Source organism: Antrostomus carolinensis, unplaced genomic scaffold, assembly GCF_000700745.2.
Source record: "Antrostomus carolinensis isolate BGI_N321 unplaced genomic scaffold, ASM70074v2 scaffold7513, whole genome shotgun sequence".
Classification (NCBI taxonomy): Eukaryota; Metazoa; Chordata; class Aves; order Caprimulgiformes; family Caprimulgidae; genus Antrostomus; species Antrostomus carolinensis.
Window position 1 is genome coordinate 35,408 of NW_010304391.1, and position 22,924 is coordinate 58,331.

Here is a 22,924-nt window from a genome sequence, read left to right on the forward strand (position 1 = left end):
TTCTTCTCTCCTCTGCAGCAAAGGTGACGTGAGCGGTGGCAGCGGGTGGGGGAGAGCTGCACCCAACTCCCGCTGAAGCACGGGCTGCTGGCCACAGCCAGCGGGGCACCAGACACCCAGGTCCAAAGGTTTAATCCGGTAAGGCAATTTCTATGTTCCTTTACTAATAGCATTCAGGAATTTAATCATCAGACAAAATGCTGGCTCATAGGAGAGCCAATAAATTCTTTCCTTTCCTTCTTTCTTCTGGGGTTTTTACTTTTATTTTTTTCATTAATTTTTTGCAGGCTCTGTCATGTAATGTGCTCTTTCATTTAATTATTGCAAACTGGCTGTGTGATTAATGTAATTCTTAATTTTACTGGAAAGAGGTGACATAACTACCTTCACTGGAAGTTCAGGAGTCTTTTTTTTTAAGCCAGCCCTAGTGAGACAAAAGCAATGAGAAACCCAAGTTGTTCATTTTGGTGTCGCTGCAGGAAATACTTTTTCTTTTTTTCCTTTTTGATAGGCAAGGAAAAGAACACAGAACATGAATCTCTCAGATGCAGTTACAGAGCTGAAATGATACTAAACAAATGCACTGCCTCAGTATTTTTTTTGTGTTTTTTAAAGGGGGTTTCTATAAACAATTATTTTTATAAAGCACACTTTAGTTTACAATCTTTCATTATAACTGTTATAAATTTTTTTTAAACAACCCGAAATGCGTTCCATATAAAGAAATGGCAAGTTATTTAGCTATCAAGATTTTACATGTAGTTTTCTTATAATTTTTGTACAATTGCATAGACGTGTAAAACCTGCCATTGTTAACAAAACAGTAACAGACTTAGGAAACTACTGAAATCTACAGTATAGTACCACTACCCTTCACAAAAATATAGATTTTTTTTTTTTCTTGTAAACTCTTACAGTCTAATCCTCTTTGTAGTATGAATATTATAAAAACCATGCGGAACGCCTGAAGTTGTAAAACACATCTTGCTATTCTAACACCTTGTCGTCGGTCATCACTGTCACTAAGGTTTCCATCGCTCTTCCCAAGTCGTCTGCCATGTGGAAAAGGCTCCCTACATTGTGGCCTGAAAAAGAAAGTCAAAGAAGAGGAAATGAAATGAAGAAGACATGGCAGCAGATTGGAGGGAACACTTTAAGAAAGAGGCTGAGCACAGATGCACCACTCTCCATGTGCCACTCACCACCATCCCCAGTGAAATACACTGGAGATTACTCTTTCCAAAAGTCTCCTGGATGAGTATAATACATTGTTGTCAGCAAAGGTTGACAGTTTGGTAGAACACTTAACAGCAATTCTGGCTTGAATGGCTATGGTGGTAAACTATGTTGACAATAAGCCAGCATGTTTGTGTTTAAAAAAAAAAAACCCTGGTAGCAATGAAGCGGCATCATTACAAACGTTCACCAAAAGCAACGATTAAATCCATTGACATCATGGAAAAGTTTCCAACTGGTTCTGCAAGTGTTTGACCATTCAATGTTCTATCAAGGAGAAAAACAGAAACAAACAGATCAGCAGATCAGATTAAGTAAATCACTAAGCTCAAGAGGTCCCAGCAGGATACCTGCATGGATGGCTAAAACGATGACCAAACTAAATGGCTGCAGTTTATTCAATCATTTTTAAAATACCCTTCGCTTCTCAAACAGCAGTCCAGCAGAAACAAATATGCCACAATTACCAAGTAACTATACAGTGTTTCACTTGTAACCACTGTGAAGTCCTGAGATGGTGTAACCACAACATGTGGACCTCCTAACAAAGAAGTGATGAACAAACGCTGTTTATTCAGTACTGAGTACAGTTCTGGAGATGAAATCTGTAACTTCTCACACTCATTTTACCACCGCTGCAAATGAAAAGTAAAGGTAGCAATGCTGATCAGCAGCATGAAATGGCTTCAACACAATTAAGAGACTAAGCAGACTTGAAGGTAGGGAGATTAAATTGCCAAAAGTTGCCATTTTAGGCCCTTGGCATATCCTGCCCGGAGTCCAGCTGCTGTTCAGAAGAGTGTGGGTCTCCTGCAAGTCCTGTGTCAGATTTGCAGCACTCTATGACTGTCTCAAATACCCTCTGACATCTCAAATGACAGAGACATCACGATTTAAACAGCTGAATACCATCTGGAGTCTCCCTTCTGAAAAAATATGACTGAAGAGGGAGTATGACAGAGATCTAGACACCCTACAAGATGAGCATCCAATCGAGGACTCCAGATTTCTTGCAAGGACAAGGAGGAACGAGGAGACAGAAGTTTTAAAGCAAGCAGAAGGAAATTATACTCCGCACAGCACATAACTGTATTACTAAACTCATCACCACAGGCTGACGTTGAGGCCAAACACATAAATGAGTTAAAAAAGGAGTTAGAAAATAATCACTGAAGAAAGATTTATTTAGATGCAAAGAAGTGCATATGACCTCCAACTCAAGAAGTCCCCAAGCTGCAGAGTGCCAGCAACTCCAAGTATATAACAGGGAAAGTATTACTCAATAAAATTATACGTTGCTATGGCCTGAGGAGTTTGATTTATTCCCCGAAAGTACTTGCAATGCAGTATCTGTCTGGAAAAACATGGGACGTACAACACCATCTGCCCACAACCCTGCTTCCCAGGAACGCTCTGCATTAGCCTGGATGCAGAGTCCTCGCCATGGTCCTTGAGGAAGGAGCATCCAAATGAAGAAAGGACATGACCAGGGTACCCAGGATGCCCCTTTCATGCTGTCCCTACCTGTAAAGCACCACTGACCACCTACACGGTGGGTGTCCCTCCTGACACAACTGTCTTCTCTAACAGGAATGAACCTTCCTTGTGGGGCAAAACAAACTCACCATCCTCTTCCAAATGTTCAAATATTATGGTAGTCACATACTGTTGACATTTTTAAAGTACATAGGAGCTTGGAGTGACGTTAGTTAATATTCATCAGCATTTATGGAATAGCAAAAAAATGACCAGAAAAATACCCGGAGAAGTTTGTTTCCTCTGGAGAACTATTAACCACCTTTTACATTCAAATACTAAAGTTTTGCTTTGTTCTGTTTTTTAAATGTAGCATTCATTACACAAAACTATGCCATATCTAAATGATACTCAACAAGCTGCGCATTCGATAGTGAGCTGTGCTGTGCGTGACACAGTTTGCCAGGTATCAATATAAAGAAATACTTGGTTCTAATCTGGTGACATTTTGCTAATTGCACTAATGCACAGAGAAATAGATGCATCAAACAGCAATTTCATCCATAAACCATCAATGTGTGGTCATCCTATTCATCCTAAGCAAAAACTTGTAATTTACTCATCATCACTTCAAGTTAACAGAGTATGAAAAATTCCAGCCAAGTTTTGGTCAGAACATAGTTTACTGTAAAGTAACCGTATGCTACCACATTTATTTTTGATGTAAGGGATAATCTCTTTTACTGGCACCATCCAGGGTGAGATCAATCCAGCAAATTACACCATGGAAAGTGAAAATCTGATGAAGTCATATGAAAGCAAGAACATGTATTAGATGGGAGATGTTTCCATAAACAGAAAGGTAACTGTCACAGGTTTGCTCCACTTCCCTGAAACTCTGACATGCTCAGGTACATTTGTAGCATGTGCTATCAAGGCTTTATGGTAACAAATCTGGTATAACTGGAGTGACCTGCAGCAACTCCACAAACATCCTGACCTTGCAAACTACTTTCAAGAAATCTCTAGGCCTTAAATACTCTTTTTCTTCCTCATCTGCAGCAACCTACAGACACGAGATAGGGCAGTGGTGAGAGCCATAACTGCATAGCCAGGCATGAGAAGCACCATCTCTTGTTCAGATTTTTTGAGATCTGTTGTTTCTACAAACAACTACGGGATTGCAAGCTCTTCAGGAACTCCAACACCACTCATGCCCAGCTTGGGAAGAGCAATTACCCTTCCATGGATTTAGAGCAACCCAAACTGATAAACTCCGTCTTCAGAAAAAATCAGTATTTGTTAATACCATTTTGTTCTGTCAGATACAGAGCTGTAAAGGTAACAAAGGCATGCTGGTTTTATAGAAATAATCTATGTCTAGAAAGGATAACTTCAATCAAAAATACAGAAAAAAAGGCTTTCAGAAGTACGCCACAGTAGGTACAAACTACTAAACTCTTCAGGCAACTAAAACACGGGCCAAGAAGACCTTATGCATCCAGGGATCCCTAGGTATTCTTTTAATGCCCAACAATTGCAGGGATGTCTGATAGTCTTTTTTTCTTTTCTCTGTTAATTGCTGACATATTTTTGAATTAATCATGCTTTGAATCCGATCTCCCTCCACAAAAGCTGCACAGTGGCAGGCTGGGGTGATTAAGGAGATAGGACTCCCTCTCCCCCACACCATCCACGCTACCTCTCCAGCACAGCTCTTAATTTCCTCTGCAGAAAAGCTGAACGACCATGTGAGCCATTGGAGTTTACAGCTCAGAGCATGACCATAATACAATGCTGATTGCAGTTTATGTTAATAGTTGGACTGTAAAGTGGAACAGTTTGGGGACCACAGTCTCTGGAACAGTCATGGGATGGGAGGACATGACAGAAGAACGGGCAGTATAGCTGCACTCCAGCCACTCAATGGGAGAGCCCTCGGTTGGGCAACAATGCACTGCCAGCAGGTTTTTTGCCCCTCTTGCAGGTGGGAATAACAGCTAGGTCAATCAAGACTGCAAATAGTGGAGAACTACATGTGCAATAATTTCCTGGTACTGTATGTGCAATGAATGCACCCTCTTCTATAATGCCTCTTACCTAAATAAGAGCTTAAATTTGCTGTCTGTTTCTGTATAGCTCTGCTGCTTCTATTGAATACTGCTTACTTGCCCTCTCTAAGACTGAAACATAAGACATATTGACATTTTTAATAAAGCAGCAGATAAGAAATACTGTCCTAAACCCAGAAAAAATATAAATCATAGCTTTCCACTCATTATTATTCATATTTTAAAGTAATGCCACCAAAGAAGGCAATAATTCCATTCCTCTTTAAAAAAAAAAAACCAAAAAACAAACCCCAATCAACCAAACAAAAAAACCACCAAAAAAACAAAACCCCAACAACAAACTTTAAAGCTGAAAAGGTTTTCTCCATGCTTGGGGCACTGAAAGGTTGAAAGATGCTACCATGTAAGGAAAAAACTAGCACACACTTTAAAATATGGCAATAAAGCTCAAAATGGACATGGACAGTATTAATTTAGACTTGAAATGGAGGGAATATAAAACAGAGGTGCATTTGCTTTGAAAGCAGAAGACACCTATTTCTGCAGACACTAACTACACCACTTCTGGTGACACACAGAATGATGCGTTTCACATCTGCTCAATTTGCCTTAGAGTCTCTATTGGATTTAAGGGCCTTGGGTGAGGGCGCAGTAACTGAATATTCATCTTACACTACAGCTTGTCAGAGAAACAAATGTGGAGCATTCCAACTTGGAAGAGTGGATAGGAAGGAAACTAAGAAACCTCAACACAATGCACTGCCTTTTTTAGCAGCACAGATTTCTAACCCTCCCCTGACAAAAGAAAAATCCTTCCTGTTGGTGGTTTAGATTTTGATACCCTTATTCATATCGAATACAAAATCCATGGGATTACACACAAAGACAAAACCTAATGTGAACAATGGGATCAAACCCTGGCTGAGTGGGTTTAAAAACGCATGATCTGCCTTTGTGCAAATGGATTCATACATAAAACAAAAGCTGGTCTATACCTTAGCTCACACACTTCAAAAGCAGGCAGAAAATAATGTTTTATATTCAGCTCTGCAAGTTACCACCCCCTCCTCTGGAACTGTCAACGAGCACAAATACAACTGGAGAGTGGCGAGTGATTCATTGAAGTAAACTTTTTAAGGGTTAAGCTGCTGGAATCTGATCAGGTAGGACATGCCCATTTTCTCTTTCTTCTTTTTTTTTTTTTTTTTTTTTTTAAATTAACTGTATCAAATATGCCCCCAGCAGCAGAACTTTTTTCTGAATAATATGCATAAATATGAATGAAGACAGTGGAAATCAACAACCTGTTTTGCTGAATTGGAGAACAATTCTCAGACCATATGGGCTGTCAGCATGCAAGGCTGAATATGAAATAATTTCCAGAAAATTTCAGACTGGTGCAGTCTGTTGATGACATCCCAAGCACTCTTTTTTGCTCCATATGAGAGGACCTACCTGTCATTTGAGGACAAATTTAACCTGCACTGAGGATCTGACTCCTCGAAGTAGCTGGACCTGTGCCAGCTCCTACAGCCGATGCAGAGAACTGCTGTATTCACAAGGCACCACCTTAGAACAAATCCTGGCTTACCCAGGACAGCTCTCAGTGACTGAGGGTTCACAGCAGCTCTGCTAAAAACCCCGGCGCAGTGTCTTTCCATGAGCCACCCTCTCTGCACCAGCAAAAGTTTGCAAAACAGGTTACCCTTCAGTTCCCGCCTCACCCACACTGAGCATCATTTGTTCGGGAAAGGCCATTGCACAGTTACTTGCAGTTGCACTCAGGCAGTCTACAAATATTTTCTCTTTAATAATAATTTTCGCTAGGAATTCATCTTTCAAACATTGTATCTGGTTGGCGAGTGAAGAGCAGCTTCATAGAGGAAAAATCAAGGCTCTCTGGAAACACTTTCAAAGGTTCTATGACAACACAGCGCAAAATGTTCTCCTCCATTAACAAGCAGCGACGTACAAATTCTAACATCTATTTGGCATCAACCCAAACGTGTCCGAAGTGCACAGCGAAAACCACCGCCCATTTGCATTGCTGAACACAACACTGTGGAGCTGGTGAATGTTAGTAGCATTTTTCATTCTGCAATAGTGTATCAGGAAATTAAAACACCTGAATCTCTTATACCTCTCAACTCTCACTGTTCTAAAGAAAAAGAAAAAAAAACCCTATTAACTGGCGATGATGGTTGGTATATTTGCAGATATATGTAAATACAATTCTGAGCATGTAAGCAGAACAGTGAGAGACATGGGTCTCCCTGCTATGCTTACATACAAGAGCAACAGAACATACATCAGTGACTGCAGCATGTTTTCTGACCACATTTATCATACAGAGGTTTAATTTCAATGCATTATTTTCTCCTCCCCATTCCTGAGTTTCCACCTCTGGGAGGATGTAAGAAAATGCACATCCCTGAGCTGACACTGTCTCCACTGAAAGTTGAGAGGTACGCTACTGTTAGAGCACACATGGGGAATGCACTCAGCAAAATCAAACAAAACCCAAAGCAAAATAAAACCACCCCCTGCCCTTCACCAAACCCAAGCAAACCCGTGCTGCCGTCACACGCATGCTGGGCACAGAAAGCAAGCTGTGACAAACAGAAGCCATGGCAGTGAGCCTGTGTCTCACTAACCTCTCTCACTGGCTTTCCAGGGGCATTTCTTCCTTTAGGAACAGAGAGAGGAAGCGGAAGAAATATCAGAAAAGTAAAGGAAAAAAAACACACATGAATATGTATTTTATACTGTAAGAGACACTTCAATTTCCGCTTAGGAGTTTTATATAAAAGAACTGCATTTCTGCTTTAAACAAAGACTGAAAGTGCACTGACATCTACTGATGATTTTGAGTTGATTTATTCAAGAACAGTTCTGCAATCTGCAGCTTGGTTTTAACCCAGCAAAAACACTCGAGAAAACTACTAAAACTTACAGCCCTTTCATTTGCTGATAAGGGTGGCAGAGAAGATTGAATTCACTTTCTGAGCATTCAAATTTCCTCCGTTTGAGTACTTGTGCCAATCAGTATTAGTGGAAAAATCATGTTTCCCCAACATCAAGTTAACTCCTCCAGGCACTTCACATTCTATTATGGTCTATACACACACACACAGGTATACATTCATATACACATGCATGTGCACACACACACGTATTTTTCACCTCGAGTTGTACACTGGAATATAACAAGCTCACATTCAAGGTAAATATATTCTGAAAGATGTTTCCAACAAGCTGATCTGCAAGCATGGTAAAACTGAAGGGGCAGAGGTAGAAAGGAAGAAAAAAAAAATCAAGTAAAAAGGGAAAAAAGGGCAAGTATCTCATCACTTCCAAGTTGTACTGCCAAAACGGAGGAGTCATTAATGGGCTTAGCTGAAAAGATGTTCCTGAGGAACCTTCACAGAAGCCATACTTTGATTATACTGATTCTTTGCAAACACTCAGCATAGCATACTTGTTTTTAGAAAAAGAAAGCCAGGTGTTAATCAACAGCAGAAACAGTCCCCAGCCCCCCTTCCCATTGCACAGCCAGTGACAATAAGATGTTTGCTGCCTCCAGAAGCAGCGTCCCACTGTCACTGGTACACTTCTGCAAGCACCAGTACGGCCAGACATTGTAGCCTTAGGCGAGAAAGTCACCATGGCAGACGCTGTTCAAGAAAGGATGATCTCTGCCCCAGAGCTGTTGTAAATGATGTAATTGTAAACAACATACGGGACAATGGAGAGAGAGAGACAGATATATACAGGAAAATACACCAGTCAGGTCAGAATAACGGTCATCTAATTGCTGTCAAGTTTTTTTCTAGGTATGGCAGCCTGCAGGAGAAGGGAAGGAAGACAATAAAGAGCTTTGCAAGAAGAACAAGGGTCAACTACAGAGCAAAGCTGAGCAGAGGTGGTAAAGGAGAGGAGGAGAGGGCGGAGGAAGTGACCAGCATCGCTGACCACCACAGGTCAGAGCCACCGCCCAGCTACACACTCCAAGCAACAGAAATGGCTGGGGCTGGGGCAACCTCTGAAGAGCCTGGTCTGTAAAGGTTACTATTTACACAACAGAGAAAGTTTTATTCCCTTCCTTCCCCTCTACCTCTCCCCAGTAGCATACTGACTATTAGAAATGATAACAATGGGTTTGAAGTCATACTTAGCATGTGGGTTTTTATTCTGGTCCTAAGGGGAGCCCTGACTCACGTTACATCTATACCACATAGGTTGGTGGTGCACAGAGGTACCAAAGCAAGCTCGACGGCTAGGAGAGGGGTAGTTTCAGTTCTAAGGACTTCAGTTTGCAGGTCTGCCTAACTCTGTAGGACTTACATGAGTGCCTACACAGTCTGTGACCTCCTCTGGTACTTTCATCAGGAGCTATGAGTGCTGAAAAAAATGCTTCCCAGGAGGAAAGATGAGAACCTCTCACTGATACGAGAAGAAGGAAGGAAATATATCAGGAAGAATTTCTTTTCTTATGAAGGAAATCTTTACTGTTAGGAAGAAATTCTTTACTGTGAGGGTGGTCAGACACTGGAACAGGTTGCCCAGAGAAGTTGTAGATGCCCTCTCCCTGGAAGTGTTCAAGGCCAGGTTGGATGAGGCTTTGAGCAACCTGGTCTAGTGAAAGGTGTCCTTGCTCATGGCAAGGGGATTGGAACTAAATGATCTTTAAAGTCCCTTCCAACCCAAACTATTCTATGATTCTATATAAATAATGTGACAGAAAATCCTTGAAAATGAAGATATAAAGTCCATTGCATACTTTGGTCTTCTTCTGAGGAAGAACGCCAAGGTTTAGATGAGTATGTGGTCTCCTAAGGCCTCCAGAAACTGCAGCATGGTACAGCTGGGTGTGCAAGAGTCCTGGGGCATGAATGAGACCCAAGCAGTTTAGCTTGGGTCAAGAGGAGAGAAGAAACTAATTACATGCAAAATACTGGATCCTTTCGGAGGCCTTAAGAAATGCCTGCCTGTCTGCACAAGCATCCAAAATTGCAGTTACACAGTGTCTGATCTAAATACCTACATGAGACAGACGGGATTCTGCTTGAAAAAAGAATGTATTTAAAGGTAACTGGGATAGCTCTGCACCACACAAAGCAGCTGGTGAGGAAAGTCTGTGGTGAGTAATCAGCTCTAGAATTTCTTCAATGCAACAAAGAGTAGCACTACTACAGTAACAGCTAATTTCTTTTGGAGGTAGATTAAAAAGGCTTTAATGGATTTTACTTTATTTTCTTCTTTGCATATGAATGAATGTGTGTCTCTAAGTTTTCAGGAGTATGGCTTGGCATAAATTGCAGAGGAAGAAGATTGTACTGCCACAGTTCTGAAAATTTGTATTCTATAAGGCATCAAAATACTGATACACAATCCATGAGTGCCTAATTATCTATCATTCCTGTCCTTACAACATAGAATCACAGAATGGTTTGGATTGGAAGGGACCTTAAAGATCATCTAGTCCCAAGCCCCCTGCCATGAGCAGGGACACCTTCCACTAGACCAGGTCGCTTAGAGCCTCATAGAAGTCTTTCTTTTTCTTTTTTGGAAATCTACATGACATTGTATCACAGGCAAAGGTATACAGAGAGTGATCAAATCAAACCTGAAAGCAGAGGGACTCATAAAAACTTCATGCATCTATGCAGATTCAGATCAAAGCATCTACTGCATTGCCCTGCTCATTGAGCTCAGGAGAGGGAAGGGCTGCAGAGGGGAGAGATCTGCATCTGCAAACAGCTTTTTTTCTTAAAAAAAATTCTCTGAAGTTTTGTTAAATTAATTAATGTATTCTCAGTTTATATCAGGACTGAGCATTACAAATCACGAAAGATCTAGTTTTTGCCATCACTATGCCAGGAGAGATCAGCAAAGAAGCTCAGCCCCTTCAGTACTGTTGTGCCACAGGGGAGTGAAAGGGGATCTCAGTCATCCTACTAAGGGATGTAGGACCTTACCACAGAGAAGGGGATACACTCCAGAAGAGGCCAGGGGAGCTCAGTCAGAGGAGTATTTCCAGAATACCCTACAGTATAATAACTCCAAGGTACTCTTCCACTGATTCAGTAAAGTATGAAAAGAAATGTCTGCGTTCTAAGACATTTTGCTGTCAGAGTGAGAGAAACTGCATTCTTTGCAGTGCAGAAAGTTGCTAGTTTCACTTAGGACATTAATCCCATTCCTGACAGAGCCTGGCTGATGCAAGAGTGAGAGGAGAGAATGTGTCTGGTGTATTTTTATGTGACTGAGGTAAAATAAAACTTGCAAAAGATAGTGCTATTCTTAGTGCCATTTATTTATTGCTGTGGGGTCTTGAATTTTCACTGCATAAGACAACATCTGTATTAAGCAATACTATGTTAAATAGTAACGGTGAGTACTGATCCCTCTCCACGTTTTCATGTGATGTCATGGCCTCTTAGCTCTTTTAAACCATCATGGTCTCACTTCTAACCACTTCTTGGCTCCCACTTCCTCATACTCCACCAGCAAGGGCTCTGCAAGGGAAGTCTGGGAAGATCTCTCACCAACTTCAGTTAGCTGAAAAACTTCTGCCCCTAAATTCCTGTCTGACCTTTATTCATAGAAAGCATTTGCCACAAAACCATAACCACAAAACACAGCCTGGTCCACCATGAGATCCACCTGACGTGGTGTAACTTCTTTGTCCCCAGTGCTGCAGGAGAGATGAACTTGGCTTTACAAATATTGGCCTGCCAATCTTACTTTCTAACCATGAAACAATGCCCCAGAGATTTAGTAGGCTGGGCACAAATACAGCATAAAAATGTTTTCCTTTGTGGCTCAGGGTCAAACAAACCACTGAGGTGGTATTTAATGGTAGATTTCCACTAAATGTCAGACCTCTGGCTTTGACATCTGTTTTGAGTTAGCACAGCAGCTGTTTGAAGCAGCTGCAGCAGTTGCGAATTTGCTGGGAGCTGCAAAGTAAAAGAGGAATGGATGGGAAACCTTGTAGATTAAAAGGAAAGAAAAACTCCTTAAGGACAGCAATCATCAGGTATTCAGCAGAATTTCCCTCTCCAGAAATGAAACAGCTTTTGGCACCAACAGTCAGCTATGCGAGGAGCACAGAGGTCCTCTGCCCATTAGGAAATGCCAAGAACTGCCGAAAGGTTAAACTGAAGAAACAAAAAAAACCTATAAAAGGTATATAGTTAATACAAGTCATCGCACCTGAGATCGACTTATGAAGGTCTACGACACGATTCAACACATGCTTCTCTAAAATACATTCCAAATGATGCTATGAAGCCTTGATGCCCTTTCAAAAACAACTTTATGCAGCAAAAACTTGGAAAATATTTTAATCAAAAAGAATCTATCTCCAAGTGAGTGACAATTAATTAGTATTACATACTACATTTTACTGCTTTGTTTCAGAAGTTCAAAGTAAGAGCTACTACTTGCTTTAGAAAACCATTTCCCAACCTGAGGAAATCTTACTCTGCAGATGCTTCCAATGATATTTTTATTAAATATTTTGTTCTTAATTTGTATCATGTGATGTTCAACTATACACCTGTGCACCCAAGCACAGAAATTCAGTCCTTTTCTCTCTTCACTGCTTATTCAGCTCTGAACTTTTCTCATGAACCAAAGCCTTCAGGGCTCCAGTTCGCTCTTGTCACATTGTTCTGCACTCCTCCAAGTTGTTGTTACCGCAATGACTACATGATACCCACAATTATCTCTCTGATTCAAAAGACATATCACTCCCTATGCTGTGACATGCTGGACTGGACATTTAGCTTGAAATTTAACATGCTCATTTCCACAGGCCATAAAGGAAACCCACATTTAATGTCCTACCAGTAACTTTGCAGGCCTTTTGATACATCCCTAGATTTCCTCATCTGATTCCATGTATAAAATTCAGGTTATTTGTACAGATGTTTGTCCTTTCCTGGATTTCATTTTGTTATCCTCACTTTCAATCTAGGCAGGTTTTGCTGAGTGCCTTGTGTCCTCTGCAGCTGTTCTGGAATTGCATGGCCTATGAATATCATAGCAGACTTCTCCTTCTGCAGCATTAGTATAGAAATAAACAAACCTACTTCTAGTGCTAGTCAGTCTTGGGCATTTAATCCATCTTCCTTCTAGTTTTATTTCCTAAAGATAGTATGCATCACTTATGGTGCCACTTTACTGAAGAAGTTTGAATTCACTTTTCAAATAATGTTTCATAAGTTCCTATATCACAACACACTTCTGAATGCCAAACTGGGATGACAGAGCTTCTTGCATCTGACAATTTTGTAATTCTAAAATAAGAGTTACTTAATAAGAATTACTTTAAGAAAATGTATTCTTTATAGATCTGTGCTCATCGCTTGTTTGGGCTTATTGTTCTGTTTCCTGAATACTTACAAATAGCTTAAGATTCAATGCAACCTGTAATGCAAAGAAATAAAACATTACCTGCATCGTGTCTGAATCCTTACACTGTGCACTCTTCTCGGGCTGCTTTATCAAACTTATTTCACTCTGATCAATTACACTTTGATCTTTTATTACAGATTGGAAACCTGAGATACAGATTTGCATTTCAACAGCAAAAAGGCCCCTGATTCAATGGTGTGTTGAGATCAGTCAATGCTGCTTCCTTTTCTCCTTCCTCTGGTCTTGCAAATTTTAAGTCATATCCTGACACCCATGAATCTGACTGACCACAGCATCCCTCCTCTCATAATTAAGGTCTACATGAGGCTGAGGCAAATTAGCTGTGAATGTAAGCTTTATTTATACAGCTCTCAGTTGAATATCATTTAATCATTGAAAGGAGGGTAGAAGAAAACTCCAATAACTGAAGTTCACATGAGATCTCAGCAAAATCGACAATGTCAGTAGCCTTCTACGTCAACCAGTGACTGGAAATCAATTTGCACTGGTTGTAGGACAAACTATTTCTCACAGAGCACCCGACTATTCCTATTCCTCAACCAAAAGCAATTATAGAAACCTGGCATCTGTGCAAATGCATCAAAAGATACAGGAAGAACAGAGAAACCTAATCAAGGTCTTAATCTCTTTAGCCAAAACCTGATACAATTCTCCAAAAAGTGAACAACTTTTTCTCCCAGTTGGACTAATCTTTTTGTGTAGCCAAAGAGAGAGGAAGAGGCAGATTCTGACTCAGCCTGACAGTGCCTTGGTCAGGCCCAGAAGAAAAGTCCCGTGGGAAGCTTGACTCTGTCTGACGGCCTGTGCCTGCTCCTGGCTGCTGCACCAGAAGCTCCTCTCATGGCTTGGCTGAGGAGGACAGAAGACACATGTCAAAGACTGTGCTTCCTCCTCACTTGCAGCTCTCCATGCAGCTAGAGAGTATTTTTGTCCTCTACGGCTGATAGGCAAGAAAGTATAGAAGCTTCAATCTCTTTTAGGGATGCTTGTGATCACATACTACACTTTTAACATAGTTACAGAATGAAGAAACAAAATAAGGGAATACATTATTTCTCTGTATTTAAATGATCAAATTTTGCATCACCAGAATGAAAATGTGAAGTTATAGCTTAACTTATGGAATTAAAATATTAACTGATGTTACCAATTTAATATATTTTTTTCCCCACTAAACTTTATATTCTGTCAGTTTGATTCATGAAGCTTTGTACTTTTCACTAATAAAATAAAATTAAAAGCCTTTTCTATTCCCAGTCAGTAGGGAGTGATACCTAACAAACCGATCTCTATCTATTTATACACAGGAAATTAACTGCTGTGTTTCAAATATCTCATTAACTGTTGTTTCATAAATTGCTCCTATTTTACTTAAAAATAAGCTTGTTTTTAAAAAGAAACACTGTTTCATCAGTGTAATCAGCTATGATTACAAATTAGATACCACATTTGGTGAATATTTTAACACATGGGGTATCTACGTCTAGACACAAACAATTATGCAAGATCTCCTAAACACAGCATATTTACACAAGTGATGGTCACTGATAAGAAAGCACTGTCTGTTGCAACCTTGTGTACACAGCAACTTTAAAAATAAGACCATTTTTTTCTCTACATACCGATATTTGAAAGATTTTTCATCTATTTTCTCTAATAACTAATATCTAGGCAAAATGAAGGCTGGACATAAGACTTTTTCATATAATGTTGAGGTGGAGATGAATGTGGGGAACAATGTATTGTATCAGATTTTCTTCAATAGTATCTTTCTAAACGATCCCATCTTTTGATCTATAGCAAGAAATCTTATGCAGTTTATTCTGCCTTCTCCTTTTTCACTGCTCACAAATGATGCCTAGTGAGAGCTGAGCTTGCTTTGAAACCAAAGGGTGAAGAAAACTTGACTTCACTAAAAGTCTGTCATGATGGTTAACACATTTATGTACTAAAGGAGAACCTCCGGGTGATGTGTGAAACCTGTGCAAGGGGCTCTGCGGTAAGTCTATGCCCTACTGAAATCCACTTAATCCAGGCTGTCAATAGACACTGGGACTTTCTTTCGCCAAGAGGTTTATGTCTGAGCCTTCCTTCACAGCAACAGGCAATATCCCAAACTTCCCATCTCCTGCTAGGAATTGAAGCCATTTTTCTTGGCAGCAGTGTATTTTCTCTGGGCTCAGAAAAGACCACCTTAAATGAAAAAAGGCTGAACAAATAAATCCCAGTAATACAAATGCTTATCTTTAGCAAACAACAGGAATGAGCAAAACAGTAACACTGAAATTCTGTGGCTGTACACTACGCTGCACAAACAAGCAGCCTACTTGTTATTCCTCCATCACTATGGACCCAAGTGCTACAAGGTCAAGAACTTTCACTGAGAGCTTTAATATTATTTTGAACCAGATTCTTCTTGGAGAAAGGTAAGGACAGAAGCAAAATGTTCTAACATGTATTAAAAATAAATCAGCAAGGAGAATGACTAAAAAGGAGAGAAGCTGTGAGAAAAGGAACATGTCAAAAGGGAAGAGAAGAAAATGCTCAGGAAAAAAAGAGTCTCAGACAGACATTGTTTCACCCACTTATCTAGCAAGGGCTACCTGTGGAGGAAGGTTAAGGTAAAGGAGGAGCAGGCTGCTTCTCCACTCTAAATAAGACAGGTTTCTACAGGTTTAGTTTTGTTAAAAAGAAAAAAAAAGAGCAGCAAAAAAGCTGAAACCAAAACACAACCCCCTGAAAATATCAAGGAACAGAAAGCACTTTTATCTTCTTCCCTCTCATCTGCTATGGGCAGCAGCGCTCACCTCTGGCGCTGGGGAAGGAGTTGTTCAGCTGCTCCATCACTTCCTCCAAACCTGTGCTTGTGTCCTGGGGAGGGCTGAGCAGCTCATCCTCACCTGGAAAGCAAATCCACACCACTGCATGAGAGCCACTGTAAAACCATTTGCTAACAGCTTGTGATTGCGTATGTCCTTCATGAAGCAATGGCTGTTCACTTAAACACATTTTCTGCTTAGTACACAATCAAAATTTTAGAGGTGAATTTAGTTGACTACTATGTTTCTCTCTTTTTTTTTTTTAAAAAAAAAGATCTAAGTGAAATTAAACAATTAATTTTAAAAAACTAACACTGACTTTAATTTATAAAAATGGATTTAAGAAACAATCTTCTCTGGTAAAAGAAGTGGGGTAAAATGTCTGCTAGTAGGAACATTTAGTTCTACAAATGACAGTCACTGTTTCAGCTTCTTTTATTCTACTAATGCCAAAATAAATTGCTGTTGTGAGTGCTGCTATTGAGCAGCTTTCTAATAGTGCTGGATTCATGTTAGCACTGCTTTGCCTAGCTGCGTAAATCAGTAGAAACCCAGATTCTCATCTGCATCGGTATTAATATTTCTGACAGTTTAATTGCATCAGATTGGCGCTCCAAGAACATTCAATTGTACTGTAAAAGGGTTTAGCAGCAGTTTAATAGAGCAAAATACATTTCTCCCACTGAATAATTTATATAACCTGATTATAGGGCAGCAGCTTAATGGGAAATTCAATACATTTTATTTTTATTGAGTTTTTTTTTGATCATGGTTTCAGATAACTAAAATCCATACGTTGATTTTACTGTAGACCCTAGCCTCTACTACAAATAAAGCATCTTAGAAAACAATACACCTAAAAGATATACTTTGAGTGAGATTCTCCTTTTTTACTGGATTTATTTTCTTTTATCCCTATTAAAACACAAAAGCAGTTTTGCCTGTTGTAGTAACCACCAGATGTACATCCTTATTTTGAAAAATCATTTCATGATCCTTTATTCTAATATGTCATAGAATCATAGAATGGTTTGGGTTGGAAGGGACCTTAAAGATCATCTAGTTCCAACCCCCCTCTGCCATCAGCAGGGACACCTTCCACTAGACCAGGCTGCTCAAAGCCTCATCCAACCTGGCCTTCAATACTTCCAGGGAGGGGGCATCCACAGCTTCTCTGGGCAACCTCTTCCAGTGTCTCACCACCCTCACAGGAAATAATTTCTTCCTAATATCTAATCTAAACCTATCCTCTTCCAGCTTAAACCCATTTCCCCTTGTTCTCTCACTAGCTGCTCTTGTAAAAAGTCCCTCCCCAGCTTTCTTGTAGCCCCTTCAGGTACTGGAAGGCCGCTAGAAGGTCTCCCCAGAGTCTTCTCTTCTCCAGGCTGAACAGCCCCAACTCTTTCAGTCTGTCCTCATAGGAGAGGTGCTCCAGCCTTATTGCCCTACTCACCTTGAATAATACTGCCTGATTTTCTGTTAGCATTTAAATTCTTTAAACATTGAGGTGCTTGCTCCACGCTACTGGAAAGCCTACTAGAAGAGATGCTAAAGGAACACTTCAAGGTGGTATATATTCCCTATTATTAGGCTTAGTGTTGGCCTAGCCTTAAGGACAGGAGTTTCACAAGAGTTATTACTGATGAAGAGTAATTTTTTACATTCCAGTACAAGAAGTAAGGTAAAATGTCCTCAAGAAGCACTTAATTCATATAAGTGATGGTCTTCATATCAGCTTCTCTTATTCCATTAATGGTCTAAAAATAGCTGCTGAAGCTGTTTGCAGCTTGTTCAGCTTTTGACTGGTGCTGGGTTCACACAAATCAACTCACACCATGAGTTATTTTCACACCAAGTGCTGCACTGACAGAGGTGCCATAGCAGAATTAATGTCCTTCCAGTCCCTGTTGGATGTCAAGGTGACAACTCAGAGTGAGATCTTGCCGTTTCTACCCAGGATGAGGACCTTATCAGTGTGCCTGCAGAAAGCCACCTGTCCCTAAAGATTGAAAGAAAGAGGGCAGTGGTTCTGTTGCCCTGGTTGAGAAGAACTGAGGACAGGTACTGATTTCCAAATGTCCTGGTAAGCACTGATAGAAACTGAACTGTGTTGACCCTCAAGACTGTTGTATATTTTATTTAAAATGCATTATTTTTATTTTTTCTCATTGGATGGCTTTTCTTTGTAAATGACAAAATAAGACATCAGCCAAGCAACCCAACAAAAGTAAAGACACCTTCAGACCTCAATTACCCCTCTTTACCCCAAGAGGGGTAATTTTCCCATTTGTGTTTCTAGAAAAGGCCTGGAGAACTGGGTGGGTCTCAAATATCTGGTGGTACCTGAATGAATTAAAGTTCAGCTCCTGACTCACATGCCTCAGAAAACCTCCTCTGGTGCAACATTACTGGGGGACAAAGGCCAAAGATCAAGACTTTTCCATTAGGACTCTCAGAAGAAAAGCAGAACCTTTCTACTTGCCCAGCTATATTTCAGGTTATCAAGGGGTGAGCTCTTCTATTTGTAAATTAGGATCTGACTGGGTTGCTGCTTTTGCCAAATGGCTGGATAACACTGTCAGTGGAAAACTTTTTACAATAATTTCTTCTTGAGAAAGCAGAGACAGAGAAGTGCAGTGTGTCTAGATTCAAAGAAAAAAAATAAGGTCTCCTTTCAAAAAGAAAAATATATGAGTGATCACTACATTACCTCATTGCCTGAGAGACCTAGAGGTCCTCACTCTTTTCTTGAAAATGATGACTCCCTCATTACTGGGCATATGCTTGATGCATGGGAGCATTGTTTACAACACCGCTCTGGTTCCCTTCACAATTCAAAAGTACTTTAAATTGCACTTCAGAAAACTCTCAGACTAGCAAGCAAAGCTTTCTGGTGTGAAAGGAGACTCGACAAACTGAATTAGCTGCGGTTTGTTAGCTCGGTTAGTAATTCTTTTTATAAGCTCCACTCCCTGCTGCCAACAGTGTTGCTTTGCTGAATCTCAACATGATCATACCGATAACGATTCAGCATCTCACTGTCCTGCCACATACTGGCTCAATCAAACAAACAAAAAAACCAATTTGTGTCTAAATATTCGCTTTAAGTAAGTTTTAGCTGTTTATATTATTATTTGTGTGTTAATTAATTAATTCCAGCCTCACAAGTTAAATAGGAATAATTTTATATCAAGTCATACAAAAAGAATTACATTATTGTATTTTGTCCTACTAAAGAATAAAATATGAAACTACAAGACTTTTAATAAGATGGGTGGGAACCACTGTCTTCCTATCTTTTCTTGTGTATTTTAATTAACATATTTTATGTGATGAAATTCATTACATTTCTTCAGAAAGCTGATGCAAGTTGGTCCACCAATACATTTTGTCTACTCTGTTGCAAAATATTTACTCACAAAGATCCAAATTGAAACTGCTGTTACCTGTAACTGTACTCTCACTCCCAGGCTTTAACTTAAGCATTCCTAAAGGTACAATTTATTTCACTTTTTTTTGTTGTAGAGCGTACAGAACCAGTCTTTGAGAGTAGCACAGACTGACATTATTGCCTATGCTTGAGGTGGAAGAAAAAGCCCCCAAACAAGATGCATCTCCCACTACGATGGCATTTCAGACACAGGAGAATGTCCCCTCCCGTTCCTTTTCTCCCTATCATTGACTCTTCCCCAAACAGCAGTGAAGAGAAAAGCTCTCATTTAAGCCTCTCACTCTCCCCTAAAGCCTCTCTCTAATATATGCTAAACAAATTTATGTGTATGAAGCTGAGTATTATCATCAGACTTCAAATATTATCTTGCTGAAGTAATTTAAGCACATTTGCTTAAAGATGCTGCAATGGTTGATTGCTTTTTTACTAGAAGAAAATCCTTACTACTTGGTAATAAATACTTACCAATTATATAACAGATAGGAAATTAGGAAAATGTTACAGAGCAGTTACTAAAATCAACAAAATAATAATTCCAGCCTCAAGCTATAGAATATTATTACTTAACCTTACTTCACAGCTCCTATGATGTTCATTATCACATCTGATGTGATATTTAGAAAAGATGAGCACTGCCTGTGAGTGACAGCTCAATCCTACTGATTGAGCCATGACATTAAAAATAAGATCACATCATAATGTGGGACAATAATTAATCAAACATTTAATCTCTTAGCCATAATTAATACTATGTATATTTAAATCAGCTATGTCATGCTTAATAGCTGAAAGTCTATTGAATAAAATAGCTAGGTTTTTAGTGATATTTGTTTTCAAAAGTCAAGCCCTGGCTGAGCTTTGTGTTTAATGTCAAAATATCCATGCTAGCGTGTGCATCATGATCAAAAGCAAAAGCCTGAACCATAATGGACACGTCAAGTGTAAACAGCCAGATGACATCAAAGACCATTGCAAATGTCTACTTCATTCTCATTTGAACAAAACAGGAGAGCAGAGTATTTTCTGTCTTTAAGGATTTTTTTTGCTCGACTACGTTTTTTATGAAAATCTGAACTTTGCTATCTTACCCATGGTTTCTGAAGTCTGGCTGCCAACTACACGAAGAAGCATGGGCTGACTGCTGTCTGACCTCTGCAAAGAGGTAGAAGGAGATGATAGTGTTGTACCGTTCACCTTGGCATCTGCCTGCGGCTGAAAATTAAAGAAAAAAAAAGAAGAGATTGTTATGAACAGCTCAGTACAGTTGCACAGATCTTGAGGTCTCTGTATTTTTTATTTATGTTATGAATACATACAATTTCCTGTCTGTTTTTAAGTAAATATATCTATGCAAACAATGGATTTGAATTCTGAACAAAACAAGGAAGAAGATTAAATAAGAATACCAAAACATGATTTCACCTTCTCACTTGCAGCCTGTAGAACAATTTAATATTTTTCTCTGACTAGCCTCCACAGATCAGATTTCTTGGTATGTTTTTGTCATTGATAACACTTCACACCCTGTTTGGAAAATGGCTCTAGAGAGATCTAGAAGAAAGGCCTGAGGACTCACCTGCTCCAGCAGCTGCCTCAGTCTGTGCAGCTGTGACTCCAGCTGTTTGTTGTGATCCTCCAGAATCTGCATTCTGGCCTCCAGGCGGCCCTTGTGCTGGCGAAGCAGCTTGGCTTCTGCAATGAGCTCAGCATCCCGGGGGCTCTGCGGAGAAACCGGCATCATCTCCGGCGGGGATGGCAGTGGAGACAGTCCTTTGTGGTCATGCTGTTGCTTCAAACGGTCGTACTCTGCTTGCAAGTTCCTGTTGAAAAGTAAGAAGGAGGAAAAAGCTTTATGAAGCCAGACAGGCTGGTGCAGGCTATCCTTGGCATGGGGCATCCCTCCTCCAGTGTGGTGTGACGTGTCTGCTGGGGGCAGAGGCTCACTGCACCGCCTGCCTTTCATTCTGCTGAATCCACATCTCTGTATGCTTACACCTAGATTCACAGCGAGCTGATATTATAGGGACCCGCCACATAAGTGTTGCCTAAAGGCCCTCTGTGTCACCAGAAGTCAAAATTAATTCCCTTCCAGCACACACAACGCAGAAGGCTGGATGGGCTCCAGACACCTTCCTGAAGCTTGGGTACAGTCTGTCCTGGGCTCAGCCCTCCCTTGGCTTCCTGCGTTTTATCCTTCCCAGCAGAAGTCGTACTGCCTGTTCGCTTCCACGCACAAATACACTCGAGGAGTAATTAGTGCTAAGCACTTTACAAACACTAATCAAAGCGGACGCCACCTGGCCGGCCTATCTGTTTTACAGATGAGAAAGCTAAGATAGAAAGGCAGCCACACAAAAAATCAGACCAAAACACAGAACTTGAGGGTTCATTTGCAACTCTGCTGTCGTCAGTCAGGTCGTATCATTCTCCTCTCTTCATATTTGCAACTGCATTTCCAGCCTAGCTCTAAAATTATCAACCTAAAATGAGGAGAAGACAAATTAGTGAGACAATCTGTTAAATTGCACTTCACTAACTTGTCAGGTTGTAATTTCCACTTTCTTTGGACTGCCCTGTCTACAGTGCTGCAGTCTACTGTAACTTTATGAGACTGCTAAGCTTGTTCTTTTATTCTGTAAAACTCCAGTTTTACTCCAATAAAACACTCCACAGATTAATATCATGTGTAGTGGTCCACATGAGAAAAAATCTGCCAAGCAGGAAGAGCACAGAAGGGAAGAAACTGAAACCTTGTTAGGGATAATACAGCTGAACAATGCAAAAATAGTAACGGAAACTTTGTAGGCAAGGGAGGCCTAATAAACTGCACTGGGATTTTGTTGCTATGATGTTCCTTTACAGCTTCCCAGAGTGGGGAAAAATGGCTTGATGCTCTGGTAACTGCTTACTCATCACAAGCAGTGACCCAGATTTTATTTTTCCCAACTCATTCTAATTTGAGGTTGTGAGAACAGTCACTTTTTGCCAGTTCTGCCTGCAAACCACAATACACACTGACAGTTTGCTCTGGAGGCTTAATAGCACCTCAAAAACCTCCCGATAAACTTTATTAAGGTCTGAAACTCTTCTAAAGGTACATTATTGTTACCAGAACAAGAACTAAAGCAGTTTGCATCACTTCAAATGGATAAGAAGGAGTGCCAAGGACAAAGACAGGCTATTGACTGTTCTTCAAACGTACTTGTGCCCCTCAGCAGCTGCATGATGGACATGTCCTAACCTGTGGCGCCCTGCCAGAACCTGATCCCTAAGGGATGTCTGACCTAAATGATCCCTCCTCTGCAGAAGTTTTAAAAAGTTAAAATAAAGGGTTGATCGTTCTTAACTTCAAATTGTCCCAAAATTCAAGACTTCTTTCTTTAAAGGCCACAGAAAGAGGGGATGACAGAGGCTACAGGGAGTCT

General features: G+C 40.2%; 1 protein-coding gene across 1 annotated transcript in view; it reads right to left on the reverse strand.

The window, feature by feature from the left end:
- Nucleotides 1-232: 232 nt before the first annotated feature.
- Nucleotides 233-22,924, reverse strand: part of DMD (dystrophin) — a gene marked incomplete at its 5' end in the record, with an annotated part of 65,467 nt that continues 42,775 nt past the window's right edge. Inside the window, 4 exons of the mRNA XM_029084131.1 lie at nucleotides 233-1,085; nucleotides 16,037-16,129; nucleotides 20,588-20,711; nucleotides 21,076-21,319. Of these exons, the coding sequence (XP_028939964.1) occupies nucleotides 988-1,085; nucleotides 16,037-16,129; nucleotides 20,588-20,711; nucleotides 21,076-21,319 (559 nt within the window). The remainder of the gene's footprint in view (nucleotides 1,086-16,036; nucleotides 16,130-20,587; nucleotides 20,712-21,075; nucleotides 21,320-22,924) is intronic.